This window comes from Nothobranchius furzeri, chromosome 4 (genome assembly GCF_043380555.1).
Source record: "Nothobranchius furzeri strain GRZ-AD chromosome 4, NfurGRZ-RIMD1, whole genome shotgun sequence".
Classification (NCBI taxonomy): domain Eukaryota; kingdom Metazoa; phylum Chordata; class Actinopteri; order Cyprinodontiformes; family Nothobranchiidae; genus Nothobranchius; species Nothobranchius furzeri.
In genome coordinates, this window is record NC_091744.1 from 62,799,755 (window position 1) to 62,819,987 (window position 20,233).

At 39.0% G+C, this 20,233-nt stretch overlaps 1 protein-coding gene across 1 annotated transcript in view; it reads right to left on the reverse strand.

Annotated features, from left to right (window-relative positions):
- Window positions 1-1,702: 1,702 nt before the first annotated feature.
- Window positions 1,703-20,233, reverse strand: part of LOC107388604 (zinc finger protein aebp2) — a 35,234-nt gene continuing 16,703 nt past the window's right edge. The window contains exons 6-9 of the mRNA XM_015964171.3: window positions 13,769-13,836; window positions 4,064-4,177; window positions 2,785-2,814; window positions 1,703-1,845 (exon numbers count right to left, since the gene is read on the reverse strand). Coding sequence (XP_015819657.1) covers window positions 1,839-1,845; window positions 2,785-2,814; window positions 4,064-4,177; window positions 13,769-13,836 — 219 coding nt within the window. The 3' untranslated portion in view covers window positions 1,703-1,838. The remainder of the gene's footprint in view (window positions 1,846-2,784; window positions 2,815-4,063; window positions 4,178-13,768; window positions 13,837-20,233) is intronic.

Sequence of the window (20,233 nt, forward strand, 5' to 3'; positions counted from 1 at the left end):
AATGCATTAGCACCACAAAATGATCTGAAATGGGAAGTCTAAACTTAAAGCTGCTATAACAAATTAGGAAAACAAATTAGCTTAATTTTTCTTTCATGTCTCTTAGAAATGTTCTCACATAGTATAGCTAACAAATATATCGAAAGAGAAAAAAAATAAAATAAAGCTGTTCTATCACATTTGTCTAAAAACTTCCTCCAATAACAATTTTTGGACGGAAAGCCACAATTGAACCATCTGGTTGTCTGTCTCACTGAACTTCCCAGGGTCCTCCAACGATAACACCACTGGTGTGAAAGGTTCACGACTCAATATCAGAGGAAAAACAGCTAGCTGCTACGACTTTCACTTTAGGACTAACTACCAGATGACCCCCCCCCCCCCCCCCCCCCCCCCAAAAAGTAAAAAATAAAAAAACACCATTTGAAGCTTTGGACAACACCTAGAAAACAGTGACTGGTTTTGAACACGCTCTCATTTCAACGAGGGTGACTTCAAATGATCTGGCATCGCGGGTTTCCTGTTCCAGCTGAAGCACCTCAGAGAAGATACCCAAGTGAAAGGGTGAGTGTTCCGTGACCGTGTTTGCGTTTAAAGCCTAGCTTGTTCGCAGATTTGTTGTAACAGCTTTGATAAATAAAGGATTTCAGTCCAAATCATCCCATTCTAAGCCCAGTGCCCTAAATATACAGTAAACTGTGCAGCGGTTATAGAATTAGCACCACAGCGTGTAGCCTGTAGAACATTGCAGATAGTAAGCCATTAGAAAAGCACACAAACACATCGGGGGTGAACATATCTTCACTTCTTCCTCCCCTGAAGCAGCAGCAGCACCTGAGATCCTCATTAGGTCACCTACTGAAATCCTACATGAATTGTGATGGCATGTTGGAGACAACCTCTCCATGAACTCAGTTCTTGTCTCTGCAGGCATGTTCACCAACAGTGGCTCTGCCCCTGGCTCAGTTATTAGCTGGCACACAGCAGGATCCCAGAGTGCGTCTGCTAACAGGACAGCAAAAACTCCCTCCGACAAACATGCAGAGAACCAACAATCTACGGTTTCTTCACCTCACACTGGATGCACAGCTCCTTTGTGTTGTTTTCACCATTTTATTACAAACATTAGTTTTAAGAGACTACACCAAATTTAAAACATAATAGATGCTTAAATTGTGATTTTAAATTCTAATCGACTACATTTACAAAGTTCATCTGACCTCGGTGAAAGGAGCTGGGCATGTGGAAAAGTTGTTGACAATTAAATATTTTTCTTTTCTTTTTCAGCTAAAATGTTTTTTATGGTTTCTAAAGTTAAGATCTACACAGTAGTGTCCTCTTGAATTATTGCTCTGGAAACAGTTGAACTTGAGACAGAGTCCAACTGTCTCACACAATTAACAGTACTGCATTCAGGAAGTAGAATGAGGACAACTGGGTAGGATTTTTGCCACATGCACAGCATAATTACACCTAATAATGTGTAAACAACCTTACAAGTAACAGTTTATGATGTTTCAGCACATAAATACGGATCTACTTAAAAAGGTTGATTAAAAAAACATTACATCATCATTTCCATGGTAAAAAAAAATAAGTTACAAATCTGGATAAATATTTGACACAAAACGGTAACAAAACAGGCTTGTTAAAAACAACAACACAATCCAGGTTTCGTAAAGTCATTTCTGATAAAACTAATGGGGGGGGGGGGGGGGGGGGCAAGTCAGTTCCTTAACTGCTCCACAATCAGAAGGCGGTTGAAGAGCGCTCCATCCCAGATCCCAGACTCATGTCTGATGATGACGGATCATCCTTCTGGATATGGACTCCACTTCCTACAGGCTGAACACAAAGTCAGGAGGGGAGAGAGTTTGTCGTTTGTTTCTATAATAACTTTATCCAGCATATACAGACATTCAGATTATTCCCATCAAAGCTAAAACAACACTTTCACAAGGTGTACTTGTATCAAACTCGTGGGTTCATTTCAGAAGCTCTCCAGAGACACCCCCCCACCCCCACCCCCCTCCTTCCCCTTTATAAAATGGGAATGGATGGTGATATTAACGTCCTGTTTGTGGAACATTAGTATATGTGAGGGGGCAAACTTTTCAAGATGGGTGGTGACCATGGTGACCATCTTGGATCCAACTTTTGTATTTTTCAATAGGAAGAGGGTCATGTGACATATCAAACGTTTTGGTAATATTGGCCAATGTGAGACTCAGTCCAATGAGAAAAATAAGCATTTTTATGACATATTTAAAAGTTATTATATTAGAAAAAGACTTGCAGCACAACCAGTGTGTTTGTTTCTGAACACAACCAACGTCACAAACTAGAGTTTGTTCTTTAAAGCTTCTATTAAATCCGCCGTGTTCACGTATTTTAACAAGTTTCCTCTACGCTGCAGGAATTAAAGTTTACATTACGGAGTAAAAGTTCGGCAGACGCGTTTGTTTATATCCGGGTGTGGGAGGGAGGGGGGACTCGTGCTGCACACAGACAGCTGGTGTGATCAGCTCTGAAAAGCGTTGATCATAATTTGCAGATCACGTTTATTTTTCACGGAGATCGGCGGCAGATTCCTCTTCCGGTCGGCATTCTAGGAATCAAAATAAAAACTCTGAACAATTCCAGGAAAAACTAACAGTTGGTCCCGGTTCCAATCAATGCTCGACCCTACTGGTCAAGTTTCCTGGCGGGGTCACCCAATAGGACAGTGGCAGGGTTAAAAAATGTTTTTAATAAACATTATTAAACACATATTTTTAATGTTACCTGTTCTTCAGCCGCTTTTGAGGAAGAGCTCTGAAAATAAAAATACAGATAAAGTTAATGGAACTGATTAAAGTCTAACGTTACTTCTTCACGTTAAAACCAGCAGCACAACATTACCCCAATTCCACCCTCTGCTTCTCATCTACCTTGACATAAACTGTCTGGATGCTGATGGTTATATTCAGCCATGAAACCTGAGTTCTAGAGTTACTGAGTCTTCAGGTCCAATTAAAGTCACCCCTTGTGCTGATTAACACCGTGCTCCACATATCTCAGCTAAGATGATCATCCTGTTGTCTTTGGCATGTTGTTCCTCTTTTTAAAATTAGATTTTGGCCTTTTCCAGTTTATTAAATGTTCAAAGTCTCTTATAGCTGTAACACATTTGATGTAGCTTGTATTTAATGGTTTGTGTTGAATTGAAGGGAAGATACATACTGGATGTAGAGTTTGACAGCAAGATGTTTAACTCTGAGACTCAATATTTACATTACAATAAAACATTTACAGTTAAACATATTTAAATGAAAACAACAGTAGCAAAAACAGCTCAGATCCACATCTCGGGTTGTTCTGATAAGAGAAATATTTCTCTTCATTAAGCTTTCCAAATCTAACTACTGAAGTCAAGAGTTGGTGCCACCTGCTGGAGGAATGTATGTTTACCTAAAGAGTCAACATTTAATAGCCTAGTGAACTAGACTAAATTCTTGCTTTGCAAAGAATGGTCTAGGCATGCTCCATTGGAACCTCAGCAGCTCATACCAGGACTCTGGCTAGCCAATCACAGCTCTCTAGAGGGGTTTCAAACACATAAAGAGCTGTGATTGGTCCATAATGGTGGGCCAATCACAGTGCTCTATCTGCTTAGTGAACAAATCACAGAGCTTTATCCTCTTTGTGGGCCAATCAGGGCACTCTATATGCCTGGTGGGTGGGATGATGCAACAGAGTGAAACAAGAGTATGTCACATTCATTGCCCAGTAGCATGCGGAGATCATTTGAAAGACAACGGTAGAACCCGCCCCACAACCGAGAGCTGTCAATGGAGCGTTGCTAAATGTATTATTTAGTCTGGCTTGCCAGGCTAAACATTTAAGAGTTTCATTGAGATTTACACACAAGATTGGACAGTAGCAGAAAAACAGTGAAGCCTAAAATCGCATCTATACTTAACAGAAATACATTCTTCTGATAGGTTAGATGTCTGATTTAAAGCTAGACTTGATACAAGTGAATGTTCATGAAGAAGCTGTTGGTATTTTGTGATCCACTCACCGGTAGATGTTTGGGTCTAATAACATGGCCGTGTCCTGTGGTAACTGGGATAAGTGCACTACTTTAGTCTTCAACTGAGATCGCTCTGTCTCATTCACCCACACATCAGGCAGTCTGCAAGGAGGAGGAGAGCAGACAGCGTTTGGTCAGGCCTTGATGCCTAACAAAGAAAAATCTGATACTCAACAACTTCCTCTGAAAGCTGAGGTTTCATACATGTCCTTGAACAAAAAACAAAACAAAACATAACCGAGAACCCACAAGTGGAGACAGCAGCACATACAGGATGAAGCTTAACATTCTTAACATGAACATGATCGGTGTGTGTATGTAAATTAAAAACATTTGTTCTTCTTGTTTTTGGTCAGTATTATTGGAAGTTCAACACCAGAGGCTTTAGATTAACCAAAGTAAGATGTTTCTGTCCACTAAATTCAAAAGATAATGAGGTTGTCTTTAAGGTGATACATGCTTCTCTGCTGCCCCTTCAACACTGATCTCCTTTTTGTTAAAGATAAAAGTGTGAAGCATTTGCCTCACCAAATGAGGTGCAAAGAAAAAGGAAACAAAGAGCTTAACAAGTACACTGCGCTTCAACTCCTTCCTCCACCTCATCCCCTTATCTACACCCCCAGCATTCCCTCGTCACAATGTGCGTCATCACAGGAGCCCCAGAGACACACACACACACACACACACACACACACACACACACACACACACACACACACACTTGGATCTGTATCACAGTGAGGACCATCCATTGACTTCCATTCATTTTTGTGACTGTATTATGCCTAACCCAAACCCTAGCCTAACCCAATGCTGATCTATTCCTAACCCTAACCTCAACTAAAAATGACACCATACCTCTAAAACTAACTGGTAAGCTTTTAAAAAAGTGAGGACCACAAAAATGTCCTCACTTAGAACAATGGCCCCAAATTGTAGATAAAACAGTGAAAAGGGTCCCCAGCATGTAGTAAGTAGAAGTACAAGCACACACACACACACACACACACACACACACACACACACACACGAACACACACACACACACACACACACACACACACTGATAGATGCACACTCTGCAAGCTGCAGTAGGTCAAGCAGGCATTTGGCCAGCTAAAATCACTGACAAGCCCAGTCAGCGAGTTCATAGAGCAGGTAGAACTTCATATTTAAAGGAGCCAGATCGTGCTATTCTAAACCTTTGGGAACAAAGGTAGGCACAACATATGATAAAATATTACTGTTGGCACTATTGAGATGTCATTTATCTTAAATATGAGTGATTTGTTTCATACTATGAAGTGAAACGATTTGCTTCGGTGAAACTCCGCGCACGTCTACTGTGACTAAACACACCTACAACAGCGTCGTAGACAAGTCAATTGTTGCATTGGCTTTGGTGGTCTAACTGTTAAATCACCTGCCTTTCATTTTGTCTTGCCATGCCCTTACGCCAGTTCGGCTCCCGGTGTCAGTAGTGATCTATTTAGCCAGCTGAAGCAGATTACTTTTTTAAAATATTTTAGTTTTATTTATTATACTTCATCATATTTGGTGTCTCTAAAGATCTTTGAATTTAGTCAGGTCCAAGAAGCATTTTCATCGAATATGTCACATTGTTTGTTGCTATAAATGACCCTACTGTTGTCCAGTTGCGTGTTGAAACAATTTGAAAGACAACTGTAAATTCCACCTCACAACCAAGCTCTGTCTACAGGTGATGCAAGAATAGATACACGTTTAGAAAAGATGTGCCAATTTGATCATGTGATCAAAAATCGGGCCCAATCGTGATTTTCCAAGGATCAAAATTGGACGGAAAACATCAGATATTACCTTATAAAACAACAAACATGGACTTTTAAATTAATCCTGAGATAGAATTTTTCAAACATAATGATGACTTGGTTTTCATTTGAACAACTTCCACTACATCAATATTCATTGTTGCATGGATGACAACGCCAAAACCCCACACAATTTAGGCATGTAGGCAATTCAGACAATGTAAAATGTAGCTGTTAGCTAGCAGATAAATGCAGAGCTAACGTGACGCCTCAGCAGGAGAGTGAAAATGTCTGCAGTTTGGACGTATTTTTAAATTGAACAGTGAAGGCAGTGCAACATCTACTTGTAATGTGTGCATACTGGGCATTTCACATGATGGAAAAGGCAGCTGCATTCAACACTACACCGACTTAAAATCAAACTTCTTTCTCTTTTGGCTTTTCTCTTCAGGCGATGCCATAGCCAATCGCCTGCCTCCATTTAGTCCTCTTCTGCTACATTAAAAACAAACACCCAGCTCATTTGATTGCAACAAGGCCAGAAACAAGGCCAGTCAACACTGAAAGATACTTCCTATAAACAGCAAAATAGACACGGCCAAGATAGCGGTATTTGTCACACTGGATGACTGTCTGGTTGCAACTGTCAGATTTTGCAGTCTCCTGGAGCTGTGGTATGAGTTACCTTCTCATCATAACTTTGCAGAAGTAGCTCTACAGATATTGTGCAGAACAAAAGTCAGCTGGCGGCCATGAAGTGCCTGACATGATGCAGGAATGCGTATCACATAATACAGACTAGGGCTGGGCAATAAATCGAAAATGTATTGTTATCGAAATTTCGGACTCTTATCGAGATAATTTTTCCCATGTCAATGAATTTGATGCTAAAAAATGAAAAGATGTGTGTAGGTTGGACATGTTCATGTCCCTTTAAGAAGCAGTGCCACCTTGAGTCGCGTAAAAATGTACTCAATGCAATACATTCGACAGCCCCATCTAGTGGACAACTGTTGTTTCTGCACATACCTGCAGTTATCGTCTGTTTATCGTTATCAAGATGAAATCCTCATTATATCGTGATATTAATTTTAGGCCATATCGCCCAAGACACTCACTGTTATAACATTTTGAAATACGACCAACATAGGCTACTTTCGTAATATTAGCACGCTTCTAAAAAGAACGAAATGCATAAATAATAAAAAAACTCATTAAATAGTTTTTCAGATCAATCAGAAAATATTTCATTATATAAAACTTCATCATAGATATATACATCTATGTAATCTATACAATCTTTGTAAACTCGGTGACACAAACAGTCTGGATCCCAATCTGATAGAATAAATAGTTACATTAAAAATTCATGAGCTACAACCTTCAAAGCTGGTTGTGTCAACTGCAGTGTGATGACGTTTGACCCTAAATAATTCATATTGTTTATCCATTAAGGAACTGAAGTTTATGCTTCAAAGAACCTAAACAGTCATAACAGCCTAAACAGCAGCAAAATTTTCAGTAATACTCTTCAGTCTTTTATTCGTGTTTTTCCTTTACAGCTGGCTGATGCTTCCTACGATCTGAAGGAAAACTGTCAAACTAGACTCAACGCACATTAGAAAATAAGCCTTATTCAGTATTTCATGAAGACGCTACTGTGGCATTGGTAGAGCAGTTAAGCGTCCATTATAACTAGAAAACTTATTTCCCCAGTTATTGCATTTGGAGAACTTAATTTAATTTTTACCAAATTTATCTTTTGGGAGGAAAATACTTTTTCATGTTTTGTAAAAACATTCCTTTTTGCTTTTTTCAGTTTTTAACCCTAACCCTTTTCAAAAATAGAAGAAACTGAAAAACTCCATACAGAAGAGGACACAAAACCAGCTAATATCTAGGAGATAAGCTGCATTGTGCCAACATTGTGGTCTGATTAGGAAAATGTCTAAAAGATCCTTTTACTTGTGATTTTCACAGTAAGACCTGGTGTATTGTAGTGCTTACCATGCTAAAACAATCAAATGCATGCAGGGGAATCCGTTTACCCATCCATCAAAGATTGGGCAGTAATTACAGCTCTGTTCATTTCTTCCAGTCTTCTCACTCCTTCTCTTCTTCCTCACTGAACTGTAGATGAATTGTACTCAGATTGGCTCATGTTGATCAGTTACTCATTAATCTGGACTGAGTTAATGAGTGCCAGCCAGAATGTGAATGGTTGGCTCCAGCATTAATAGACATGACTTCCCACATTCACTAAGTTAATCATCGACTTTATGACATTGAAATATGCACATACACATATGCACATGCAATAGTTTTTTTATGTCAACCTCAAAAGGTAAGGGTTATGAAAAAGATTGCCAACAAAGCGACCACAATATTATCTGTAATTGATGACAAAACATGGAGTATGGGGGTAGGGACAAAAAGTCAAGAGATTTTAAGGTTAATGACAGGAAAAAAAATGTTATGCTGGAATTACCCTGGTTGTCCTTGTAGTTATACTAATGCCTGGACCACACTGCAATTTTCGTCCGTCTTAGCCAAATCCCTCTTTGACAACTTTTTGAGCCGTCTCACGACCAAAGACAGCCTCAGTCTTCAAGCAATGATTGAAAACATACAACTCTCATCTGCAATCGACCAATAAAAATGCACCTCTGGATGCAGCAGCAGCAAGACGTCGCCTCTTAGAATTTTGGTTTCAACTTGTGTTTAAAATGTGGACTCTAAGCTACATACCAGTTTTTATTTTTGTTAATGGCCCAGGTAAAACTGGACTTATCCTTTAAATAATTAAACTACCCTTTTTAGACCATCAGCTGAATTGTGAAAACCGGGATTCTGTGATGTGTGAGCGAGACAGATGTGCTCAGGGACATACAAATAAAACACAAAGACAAGAGATGCCTTTGCGGTTGGTGGAAATCTCACATATTCAACTGATAAGGACAGGTTCAGTAGTGTTTTGTTGCTGAGGGACAGAAGGTTGCACGAGTGACAGCAGGTGTGAAAAAATAAAGGAGTGATGATGATAAGCCGTCACAGCGGAGTAAACATTGAGACAGAATTCATGGCAACACGTTAGATATTGGAGCGATGTGTGACAGATTGTTACCTCTCTTTAATGGAGGAAAGAAACGGGTGGTGAAAAAGATGAGTAAATACACACAAAGCACACAATATTAAGCCAATCTGACACCTATAGGTAATATATGAATGTACATATTGAAATGTAATTTACTTTTTCCATTTTTTTCTCCCTTCAAGTCAGGGAGAGTAGCGCCCCGGCGCCCCCTATGGAAGAGCTGCCACTGCTTCACACCAAAGTGAGTTTTGCATTACATGATTATTTTAGCAGAAACCGACTCTGGATTAACAGTCCCTCTTTCCAATGTTCAGAGTTCAGATTGAAGCTTTGCCCAGGCAGTAGAAAAGCCTTTATGGAAGGTGAAGTTATCTGAAATGATGAACTAAATCAAATTTGAAATTTTGAGTCCAAAAATTTTCTTTTGATTCAAATATACATTTTCCATGACATTTCCATTTGCAGGTACACTAGAAACCTCGTTTTTAAAGGGACTTTATGGAGTTTTGAATTTCTATGCTCGCGATTGCCCCCTCAGGCCAAAAGCGTAACGGCAGCTTCAATAGGAGGCTCGTGCACGAGGCGCGCATGCTGTACGTGCACACTCCTTAACGAAAATATAGTTGAGACAGTCCTGTGTGTGTGTGGCCTGGAGGACAGAGGACAGGAGAACGCACAGCTAATTAATTAAATAATTTGGTTTTGTACCTTTCTCTTCAGCACAGCCGACAAAGGTTTATGATGGGTCAGTCCTCCTGCATGCTCAGATCATTCCCTTCCCTTGCTTGAAAAATTGTTCCAAAATGAAAGTTGAACCCACATCTTTTTTACCTGTGAATTCAATGCCGTTCGGCGAGTCTCAAATAAAAATGTGGGCATCTTACTGTAAAAAAATATACCATTAATGTAAAAAATAAACTCTACATAAATTATGTTCACATCAAGAATCAAACCCGGATCTTCCACACGAAAGTTCAACGTTTAATTAGGTGAGCTAAAGCACCAGCAACATCTCTTGTATCTGTAACTTTTATATTCTAGATGACAGCTGAAACGACGTTCAAAGAACGTTTCGGAGCGAAAATGGCTATTTTGTTGCTAATTTGCAGGAAATATCTAGAAGAAAGTAGCTAAGGGTCCTCAGAAATGTAGCTAGGTTCATCACTAGGCATTAGGAACAGCGACAAAGTCGCTGAGTTGGCACTACCTCTCTCTCTGCCGCTTAAGCTATGGATAGCAAATGCTATGGGCTATACCCGAGCGTGAACGCGCATGAAGCAGCCTGCTCGACCCGAGCAGCTCTCTTTTTCTGTGATTTTACAGAAAAACAGGCAATCACAGTAAAAATGCCAGGGCTCATTCTACAGGACCAGGGCATAGCAGGAGAATGTATGAAGAATAAATTTATTATTTATATACATGTTTTGACTGTCAAACTTCCATAATGCCCCTTTAATAACTGAGTGCTTCTATAACAAATTTACAAAAATTGTTCTAAGAGATAGCTTGAAGATTTTGTAATAATTCAGGTGTTAAACCTTTAGTGCAGTAAACGAGCAGAGTTTGAATAAAAATAAAAAAGGGGGTCAAACATTAGTTGTTGGACAAAGGAGATTGTTTTTCACATTTTAAAACTGATTAAAAAAAGCTCAACAATAAAGATGTACAGCTTAAAATGTTCTAATGAAATGTAACAGAAGGAAAAAGAGAGCATCACTGACCACAGCATTCCTCTGCTACAAGATAAATATGCGACTCATTAGTGGGTTTGATCCCCTCCTGATCATTTGTTTCATTCTGCCTCCCCCTCTCTCAGATATTCCTCACCCCTACATTATTTATCACTTTCCCTCCATTGTTGCCTCTCCCGTCCTTTGACTCATCCGCTCTCTCCATCTTAAAGTCTCATCATGGATCTCCATCTTCACATCTTTGTTTGGAATTATTCTAAGCTGTCTGTCCTCATTACCAGACTTCATCTTTCTCCCGTGTTTTTCCTTTCTGGAGGAGATTAAACTTCCATGAGCACTGCATGAGGAAGATTGTTGAAGTTAAAAAACAAGATAGAAAATGAAAGGAGAAGGGACTTTGCAATATGAAGCAATAAAAACCCACAAAATAAAGTCGCTATTACCGTATGCTGGCTAGAATTTGTTAGAAACATGACATCATCTTGTTTTCTATGACTTGCACAGATTAAAAATTGTAGTTTTTTTAACTGATGTTTGCTTTCTTTAGTGTTATTTGCACATTACTGCCTCTCTATATTATTCTTTTTTCTGCATGTTTCTTTTTTTGGGGCACCAAATACCATAGAAATTTCCTAATGTTGTAATTTCTCTCACATATGGCAATGCATCCTTCTGATTCTTTGACTCGTCTTCCTCTCCAATCTCCCCATCTCCTCTTTCTGCCACCTTGTTCTCATTTAGCCAACTTCTTCTGCATCTTTTCCAGGCTTTCCTTATTTTTCTCTGATCATCTCCTCAAACCCTAATTAAGGTATGGGAAAGCCGCTTGTCTGCTGGTAACTTCCCTTGAGTGAGGTCCCTGCTGAAAATCCCTGTGATATGTTAAACTCTCTCTTTATGGAATCAAAGTGCCAAACCAGGCTGTCCTTCACCCCAACTGCTGTACTAAGCTGGGGCTTTGGTAGCTTCGATGTTCATCTCCAGTGAGCTGAACTATAAGGGAATAAGTTTCTTTTGAGTGAGAACTGGACAGTAGTATGCCTCATTTATTCCACTCTCAATGTCATGTTTCAAGTGCTTAAAAACCATCTTCAGTACCATAAGACTTGTGATAAAAGGTTCCAAATTTTTGCTAGGATGAAGAATAGACTGCCACACACGAACCATCAAATCTATTGGTAGTTAAAATTGGAACTTCCAAGTTTAAAGTCAGAACGTTCCTGACCAGCTCTAACGCTGTACATAAGTCATAATAATTGCTATAATTACTAGGAGTGTAACAATATCCAAATCTCACAATACGATATTGTTGTGATATGAACCTCACAATATGATATTTATTGCGATATTGTGGGGAGGCTCACAATAATAAGACTCACAACACAAAATACTTTCACTGGTCATTGGTACATTTGTCATAAACTTTATTATCATTATGACAATTTGAACAGCCTGAAAAGTCAAGAAGTGCAAAATCCAAGTAACAACTCAAAATATATTTATAAAAGAAATTGCAACACAGGTATGGAATAAATATAGGCATTACAACCCATTCAATAAATAAAAATGCCCAGGCACTAAAAATACCAGGTTGTGTGGGCTGCACGCACTCCCATTGGTGAACTGGCCAATGACGTGGAAGCAAAGGATCATGGTCTCTGTAGTTTGCTTTGCTGTGCTACTGTAGAGCAGACTGAAAAGTGTTATTTTTACCTCAACACGTACTGTGGCCATTTAACTACTGTGATATCGCAATGTTGCCAATATTGTTACAGCCCTAATAATTACCTTTTGTATTTGATATTTATGTGAGGTAAACTGTTTTAGTATCAAACATTTCTCGGTAATGTAGCTAGGATGTTGTTGTTAGATGTGACCAGTGTACAAGGTGTACACGTGCCATTTCTAAAATGAATAGATTTCATTTCAAACTAAATCTAACACAAGTACACACCAAATCCCAGTTAGATGTTTAATACAGACTTTTTTGTGATTTCCGTGTCTTTTGCAGAATCATAAGCTGATTCCTGCCTTTAAAATACTGCTGGAAATGTGCAATAGTTCATCGCTGAAGTACTTCCTGTCCAGCTTGTCTATTGTTTAAAGTTTTTAGCCGAGTCAGTAAACTTGGGCCACACATGAAGCAGAATATGACAGTTATAGTCTTTGCACTATTCTAATCAGCTCCATGAATTTCAGTTGGAAGAAGTAGAACCGGGGCTCTTTGAAACCACAACCATGTGCTGATGCCACATCTTATTCTCATCAGGAACTTGGAAACAATGTGTTATGGGGTGGATAAATCAGATCTGCTTACTGAGGAGAAATGGGCAAATAATAAGATAAAGTAACGCTGTTCTTTACTGAGATGTAGTTTGGATAACTTATTCATGCAAGACACTCTCAGAGTTTAATGAAATTATAACACTTACGGAGATAAAGGAAAAACAACCCAAGGTATCTTAATATGGTTGTAACATATTAATCTGAAAATGTTAGCAACGTTGCAACGGGAGGACACAAAACAAACACTGATAACATGAACAGTTAATATAAAATGAAGTATATGTGTTCTAGCTCGCTCAAACCAAAACCTCTCCAAGACAAATACTGGGTCAGACAAGTGAGAATGATTTATCTCACAATGTTTCATGAGCTTAAAAAAGACATAATTAAAAACAGTCGTAACAAAAGACAAATGACCTGACATTAGCAGTTATCCTACTGCTACTTAAAGACAATAGTTCTGAAATCGAATCAAGTTCACAAGAAAATCCAATGTTGTCAACTGTTCACATGTCAAACTGAATCAACTCATGTTTATGGGATTAAAGTAGGTTAATTCATGTATTTAAACCTTGTAAAATGGCACAAACAACACAGACTAATTAGGTAAGAGTCAAAAATGACAATAGTCAGGGTAAATTAAGTAGCTGGACCAGCTAAGGTTAAAACTAAAGTTTCACTGAATGTTTCAGACAATTTGTGTAAACGTCTGCACACAGCTCACTGTTGCTGCTCTAAAACTAAAACCAACAAGTGTCTACAAATACATGCAAGACATATTGATGGATAAACTAGGGACGGGGACAAAAAGAGTAGGGAAGGTTTTACTCACATGTCTTCTGGTGTCCAGTGTAGAAGAACCTTTACCTTGCCAGGCCCCTCTTTCCTTTTGGCTAGCACCTGGTGTCACAAAATAAACAAGTCCATTACATTATAATAACATAAATAGATGAAATGTAACCTAAACAGCCTTTTTTTTTTTTAGATTTCAAGACAATTTGTGATTTTACAACAGATGAGCAACTGTAAGTTTATCTTTAGGGAAATACTTTCAAAGATGTTTCCCCATCATGATCTCTAATATGAACAACAAGGTTACATGCTTTAACTATTTCTGATACAGGGATGGAAGGTTACAGAGGAATCTGTTACTGTAGTTATTACTACGACGTTCATAGTAGAGTTGGGCGATGGGACAAATTATTCGACCATCAGCAATGGGCTGAGCCGCTGCTATTGTTTTTACAAGAGGCGATTTGTTATTTGTTTGGCTGTGCATAAGTTTGTTAATGACAGATATTTTACACAAAAAAATTAAATAACAAGAAAAGAGCATCTAAGCATTCTCTCCCTTTCTCCGCATCTTGCTGCTGACAGCAAGCGGCACGCTGAGGAGGAGATGGGAGTGTGTCTGTGACACACTTGGCATCGTGCACAAGAGCGCAGCGTCAAGTGGGAACCCTTGTATTTGTCAGAGAATCTCGTAGACTTCTGGTTATTTCATAGTAGTAGTAGTGGCCGTTGTTCAGCACCCGCTCTCAGTGTGTGAGCGGAGTGTGGATTCATCGAGAACAACATCCACGAGTCTGTCTGATACATAGTTCCAGAACCTCAGGACCTCTTCAGCAAGCTCCCTAAAGACATTCGATTATACACAAGCTGCGGGTGACCAGTTCAGATTTACGCAGAGCAGAAGGAATGTGTGTCCAGGCCACAGCAGGTGAAATGTTCCTGACTTAAGTGAAATTGATTAATTGCATTGTTTATATGGAGTACTCTGGTCAGCTTGTTTGGACTAAATATGAATTAAAATGAATGGAAACTGAATGATTATTATTTTAAGAATGAAAGGGACGGGGATGAATGGATCATGTGACCTCTAGCTGCAAGCAAATGCTCCCTCCTCTGAGTGCGTCCAAACACAGCAGCGGTTCATTTCATTTCTCAAAGTCATAAAAGAAAGAAACCCAGTCCCATTTATTCAGAAAAAATAAACATTTTGCCAAAATAAAATACCATAAAAGTAGTGGGCACTGCAGGGAAACAAAGACGAGGCTTCTTTTAACAATTTAGTCGTTTATATATAACATTACCAAACTACAAATTCAAACTTAAACAAAAATCGAACTTTCTCTTCCTGCTAACATTTGCACTGCGCTTCTATAAAAAAAATAATAAATCAGTGTTTGTACTTTTACTGTATTCGCATATTAGTCTGTCCATCACATGGACGTAGTTTTGACTAAGTGTGGGGGCACAACCGGTGTCGGTACAGGATCTGCTCGGGTGCAAGATCGGCCCGGGGTCCGTCGACTGCTGATGACGTCAAAGTAGTTGATTGGCTGAACATGAACCTTACGGAAGTTACGTAATCACGTTACGTTGATCCAGGCAAATTTTTCTGTTGGAAAGATGGACAACTTTTACAAAGAAATCCATCATTACCTCTTTGAAAATACACTTTTAGCATAGAGCTGCATGTATATCAGGCCTGAACGATTAACTGCATGTGCAATTAAATTGCGATGTGACAAAAGGAGATTTTCTAATCGCAAAAGCTGCAATTTGGCAGCGAGTGGTTAGCGCAATGCTAATATACATGGAAAAACCCATAGGAATGCTAATGCTAATATCACTGATTACATTCTTACAAATTATGAATTAGAAACGAGCCAAAAAATTACATTTGGAGTCTAATAGAAAGTAAAACTACCATCAATCAAATAAGCACAGACAGGTATTTAAGTAAAGCCAGAAAACTTTTAACTCCAGAGTTTTGGCTATAGCAGCTATGACAAGTGGTGCTCACTGCAGAACCACAAAGGTGGAGCTGCACCACAGTCAGTCCCGACCCATTCCATCAGAGTCAGTCCAATTCCTTCCAGTTGTCAGACTTAATAGCATTCTGGAACCAAAGAGGGTTTTACATCTAGTATCATCTAAAATGCAAGATTGAGGACTGAGTTGAGAAGTTAACTGAACCGTTTTTGTAAAGGTTCCATATAATTAAAAATCTAACTTTTGGAACTTTTTATCATGTTATATTGTCATTTCCTCATAAGAAACACGCCAAAGCCATTTTGGGCCTCATTCACACATTTTGCTCCCATTGCAGCTTCAATTTGGTCCTCTCCTCCGAAGCGGGTCTGGTCTTGGTTCTCAAATCTGGATATTCTGTGAATTTTCTGACAAATTATCTCTGAAATGACTTCTACTGAGACACCGCCGAAAAATCATACATCCCATCTACAAAAACACACTGGATGGCACAATGACATGTGATGCCACTACCTTGTTATTAGATGTGGTGGTAAAGTGGTTGTGCAGTCAGTTTGGCGTGTAATTTTGCGCCGGTTCGCCTCCCGGTAAGGGCGCAAACTTTTTTCTTCTTTTCTAGCTACACTTGCCAGTACTATGTTTTTAACCATTTATTGGTATACCGTTTACAATATAATGACTAATGTGTTTGTTTTTCTATTTATTTGTTTATTTAGCCAGTGTGAGTCCATTTGTGAGCAGAGTTTCAACTAAAATGCTGTTTAGGAACAACCAAATTCAAAGAACTTTTAGACATAAATCTTTTGCAGAAAATAAACATTACAACTAAAATATAAACAAATTAAATGTTTCAGCTGGCTAAATAGTTAGCTGCCGACCCCAACGAGAGTCGAACCAACATCAGCTGAGGGGAAAGCAAAATTTAAGGGTGACAATGTTGCCACTTGACTACCAGAGCCAACCAAAGAACTGTCCTTAAATGCTTTTCTAGGTGCTTAATGCTTTGTTGAAGTGGCTATGGACATAATATTTGTTACAAGAAACCTTTTCATGTCGGGATATATTCGGGCTTTGTCATGTAGCAAGTTATATTTATCTTGCTTAATTGGAGCATAGAACATAGCATTAACATTTGTAAAGCAGTAACAGCCGTAATTCATGTGGGTCAGGTTAGTTTGCGATAAAGCTAAAGAAAAAAAAAACAGAAGTCAGTGGGCTAGGCTGTTTGCGTGAGTGGGCGGGGCTGACTCTGGTACAGCTCCACCTTATGGTGCAGCTCCGCCTTTGTGGTTCTGCAGCGAGCACCCTCTCAGCTATGAGCGTAACTGAGCTACGCATGGACAAGACGTCAAAAACTCTAAACACAAAATACTTCAATAAACGGGACACACTTGTTTCCTGCAAATACAATTTCACAGGTGTTGCTAATACCTATGATCCATCAAGGGATGTGCTCAAAGAGGAGTTCAACATTATGAATAAAATAGTGTTTTATTTTACAAATACCATTATAAACACAAACTTACGTCTTAAGAAACATACGTTTAATAACGAAACTGATAAATTCTTTCCAACAGTATAGATGTGTAGTGTATTTTGTCCGAGTGGGTTTGCCATACTTTGACGTCATCAGCAGTCGAAGGACCCCGAGCCGATTTTGCACCCGAGCAGATCCTGTACCGACACCGGCATGTAAGTATACAAAAATATGTATAAAACTACAGCCTAGAGGCTCTTTTATACAATGTCAGGAATGCAGAACTGTGAACTACACAAGTGACAGTAAAACAAATACTTTCAATTCAACTTTGTTTATCACCTTGTTAGTCATTTTCATTCCTACTCATTGTCACCATTTTACACCTATTTTTTGAATATCTGCTCAAAAAAGCTCATTTACATCAGATTCTAGCTGAACTCTTGGTCGTAGTGCTCAACCAGTCTAATGGGCCATTCCCATCTGTACCGGGTCGGCCCGGGCCGGGTAGCCCCAGTCGGCCCCAGCCTGGCCCGGTTGATTCCACACATCCTTGCCTTAAGCCCATGTGGGCTGATTCTACCCACCAATCAGAGGCTTGCTCTAATGGAAGGTGTGAATTTGCTGTCAGCAGTGGGTGTGTTGGCCCTGGTCGGCCTGAAGCAGACCCCCTCGAGAAGAGGGCTGAGAATGAGCCTTGGTTGGCCCGGAAAAATACCAGGCCACCCAGATATGTAAACAACCTACGCTACCCGGCCCGGGCCGACCCGGTACAGATGGGAATGGCCTATATGTAATATAGTGTAATATTGTTTTTGGATAGTGGGGGACATGGTGGGGGTTTGGAGGGGGCAGGGTCCCCCATCCCCCCAAAAACGTATGCCCATGTCGCATCATGACGTTGCTCAAACAGTCACACGCACAAATAAATCGCCCATCGTCATTTATTGGACTGACAATTGGCGGTGAAAAAATGTAGACAAATCGCCAAACCCTACTTCATAGATAAAAGTGATTAAATCCTGTCAAAACCCCATTTATTGTACCACAGAAGAAGAAAACCAGAAACCACACTTAACTAAATCCTGTTTTGTCTAATCTGTCATGTTTAGTTTAGTTTGGACTCAGTTTAAAATAAAAAGCTCAACTCCTTGACTCCCAAAGCAAACTTCAAGGCTTTTCTCTTTGTAAAACCAGTTCTAAACAATTTCCAAATAGTTGGTTGTTATAGGCGTACCATTTCATCTGTCACGCTGTGTTAGTTTACAGTAAACTGGTCAGGAATTCAAAAATATAGAGAAAGAAATAACTAGGAAAGCCAAAAATAGACGCAAATTGAACCTTTTGCGTTATTTAGCTTTTTGTTTTTTTTCCCCAACATTTCTGTTTTAGGTTGGTGAATGAGCTCACATAAGAAGAACTTTGCATTTATGAAAATCCTGAAATATGACTGCTTCTCTTGAGATTTTGTGCACCATTAATAGAAAATGGTTTGAGAAGAGAATAAATGAGGCTCTGTTTAGAATAAAACACTGAGAACTTAGATCTTCCTCTGATGAACAAACTTTACTTTCCCCATTTCCTGGAAAGCGTGTATTTTTTCTTGACTGAGAGAATTTGTTTTAATTTATCGGACTACTTAAAAAGGAAAAAGAAAAATGCCCCAAAATGATTATAAAATTTATTTTTAATCCTACAAGTTGGACATTTTAAGGACCACAAATAAGACAAACATGCCAGGTTAAAGACAGTTTAATTCAAATAAAAAAACATTTACGATAAAAAAGAATTACTTTGTTGTTACTGGACTGGTGCCTCCATATTTATCTGCTAGAAGCTTTTCAAATGACAGGAAGTTTTCAGAAAGTATGCAAACATGGAACTCTTTAGGGTGAAGAAGAGTATAAGAATTAAGAGTAAAACATTTCCCAAGGGAAGAAGCTAAGGAAAAATAACTTGATATTATAAGGAAATCAGCTGATTTCAAATTAACTAGATGGTAAAAAAGAACAGATTAAAACAAGCATCTTGAAGGAACTTTGAATTTGACTTAACAGCATGCAGCATTTGATGAGAAATTACTTCAGTAAGTTGATGCAACTATTCCTTCTGTCCAGTGCTTCATTAGACTGCTTTTTAAAGATGTTATTTCTGAGGGTTGGATATTCTTTTCATGAAGAATCAGTCGGGAATCTCCCAATCTAGACTTACCTTACATTGTATAATATCGCAAGCCAAGTGTGAATATGGCTGCAGACCCGTAGAGCAAAGAATCATAAGTCCCGTGTTCAGAAGACACGGAGAAAAACAATGTTTGGTGTTTCTGCAAACATGCTAGGAGGTTGTCTAAATGTTTCCTATCGTGTGATGTTTGAATAGATGTAGAGGTCCTAATCCAATGTAAAGAGGGCTAATGTAGACACCAGACACGATGAATGCATCACTTCAACCACCTCTTCTCTTACCCCAATCCTCCCATTAGTGCAAATTTGATTGGTTTACAACTTTTAACAGCTTCATGTAACGCCCAGAAATGGTCAATTTTCACCTACATATTGATCTACACCAGGGGTGTGAAACATGCGGCCCGCGGGCCGGATCCGGCCCGCAGCGGGTAAAATCTAGCCCGCGAGATGGTTGTGTAAACTTTATTTTCATACTTTACAATGAAGAGTGAAAATAAACGTATCTTTGTGAGCAAGTTTTCTCTGTAATGAGTATAAATAAAACAAAGCTGCGGTCAAGGCTCACACAAGAACTTGAATCACATCCTGAAGATGGCCGCCACTCAGGATGTGACTTCTGATATTGATGTGCTGGTGAAAGCTAAAAGATGTAAAGTAAAATGAGTCAAATATACTTTAAGTGCTGCATGAAACTGATCTAGCCATGTGATCTGTAAGCTCTTTCAATCACTAAGGGATGTTTTTTTTATTTATTGATTTTTTTATTTTTTCAAATTTTCAAGTACACGTCAGGTGTTGTACTTGTACTACACTGTCCTCAGGCTCCAGCCTTGTTTTATATTGATTGTATTAAAAC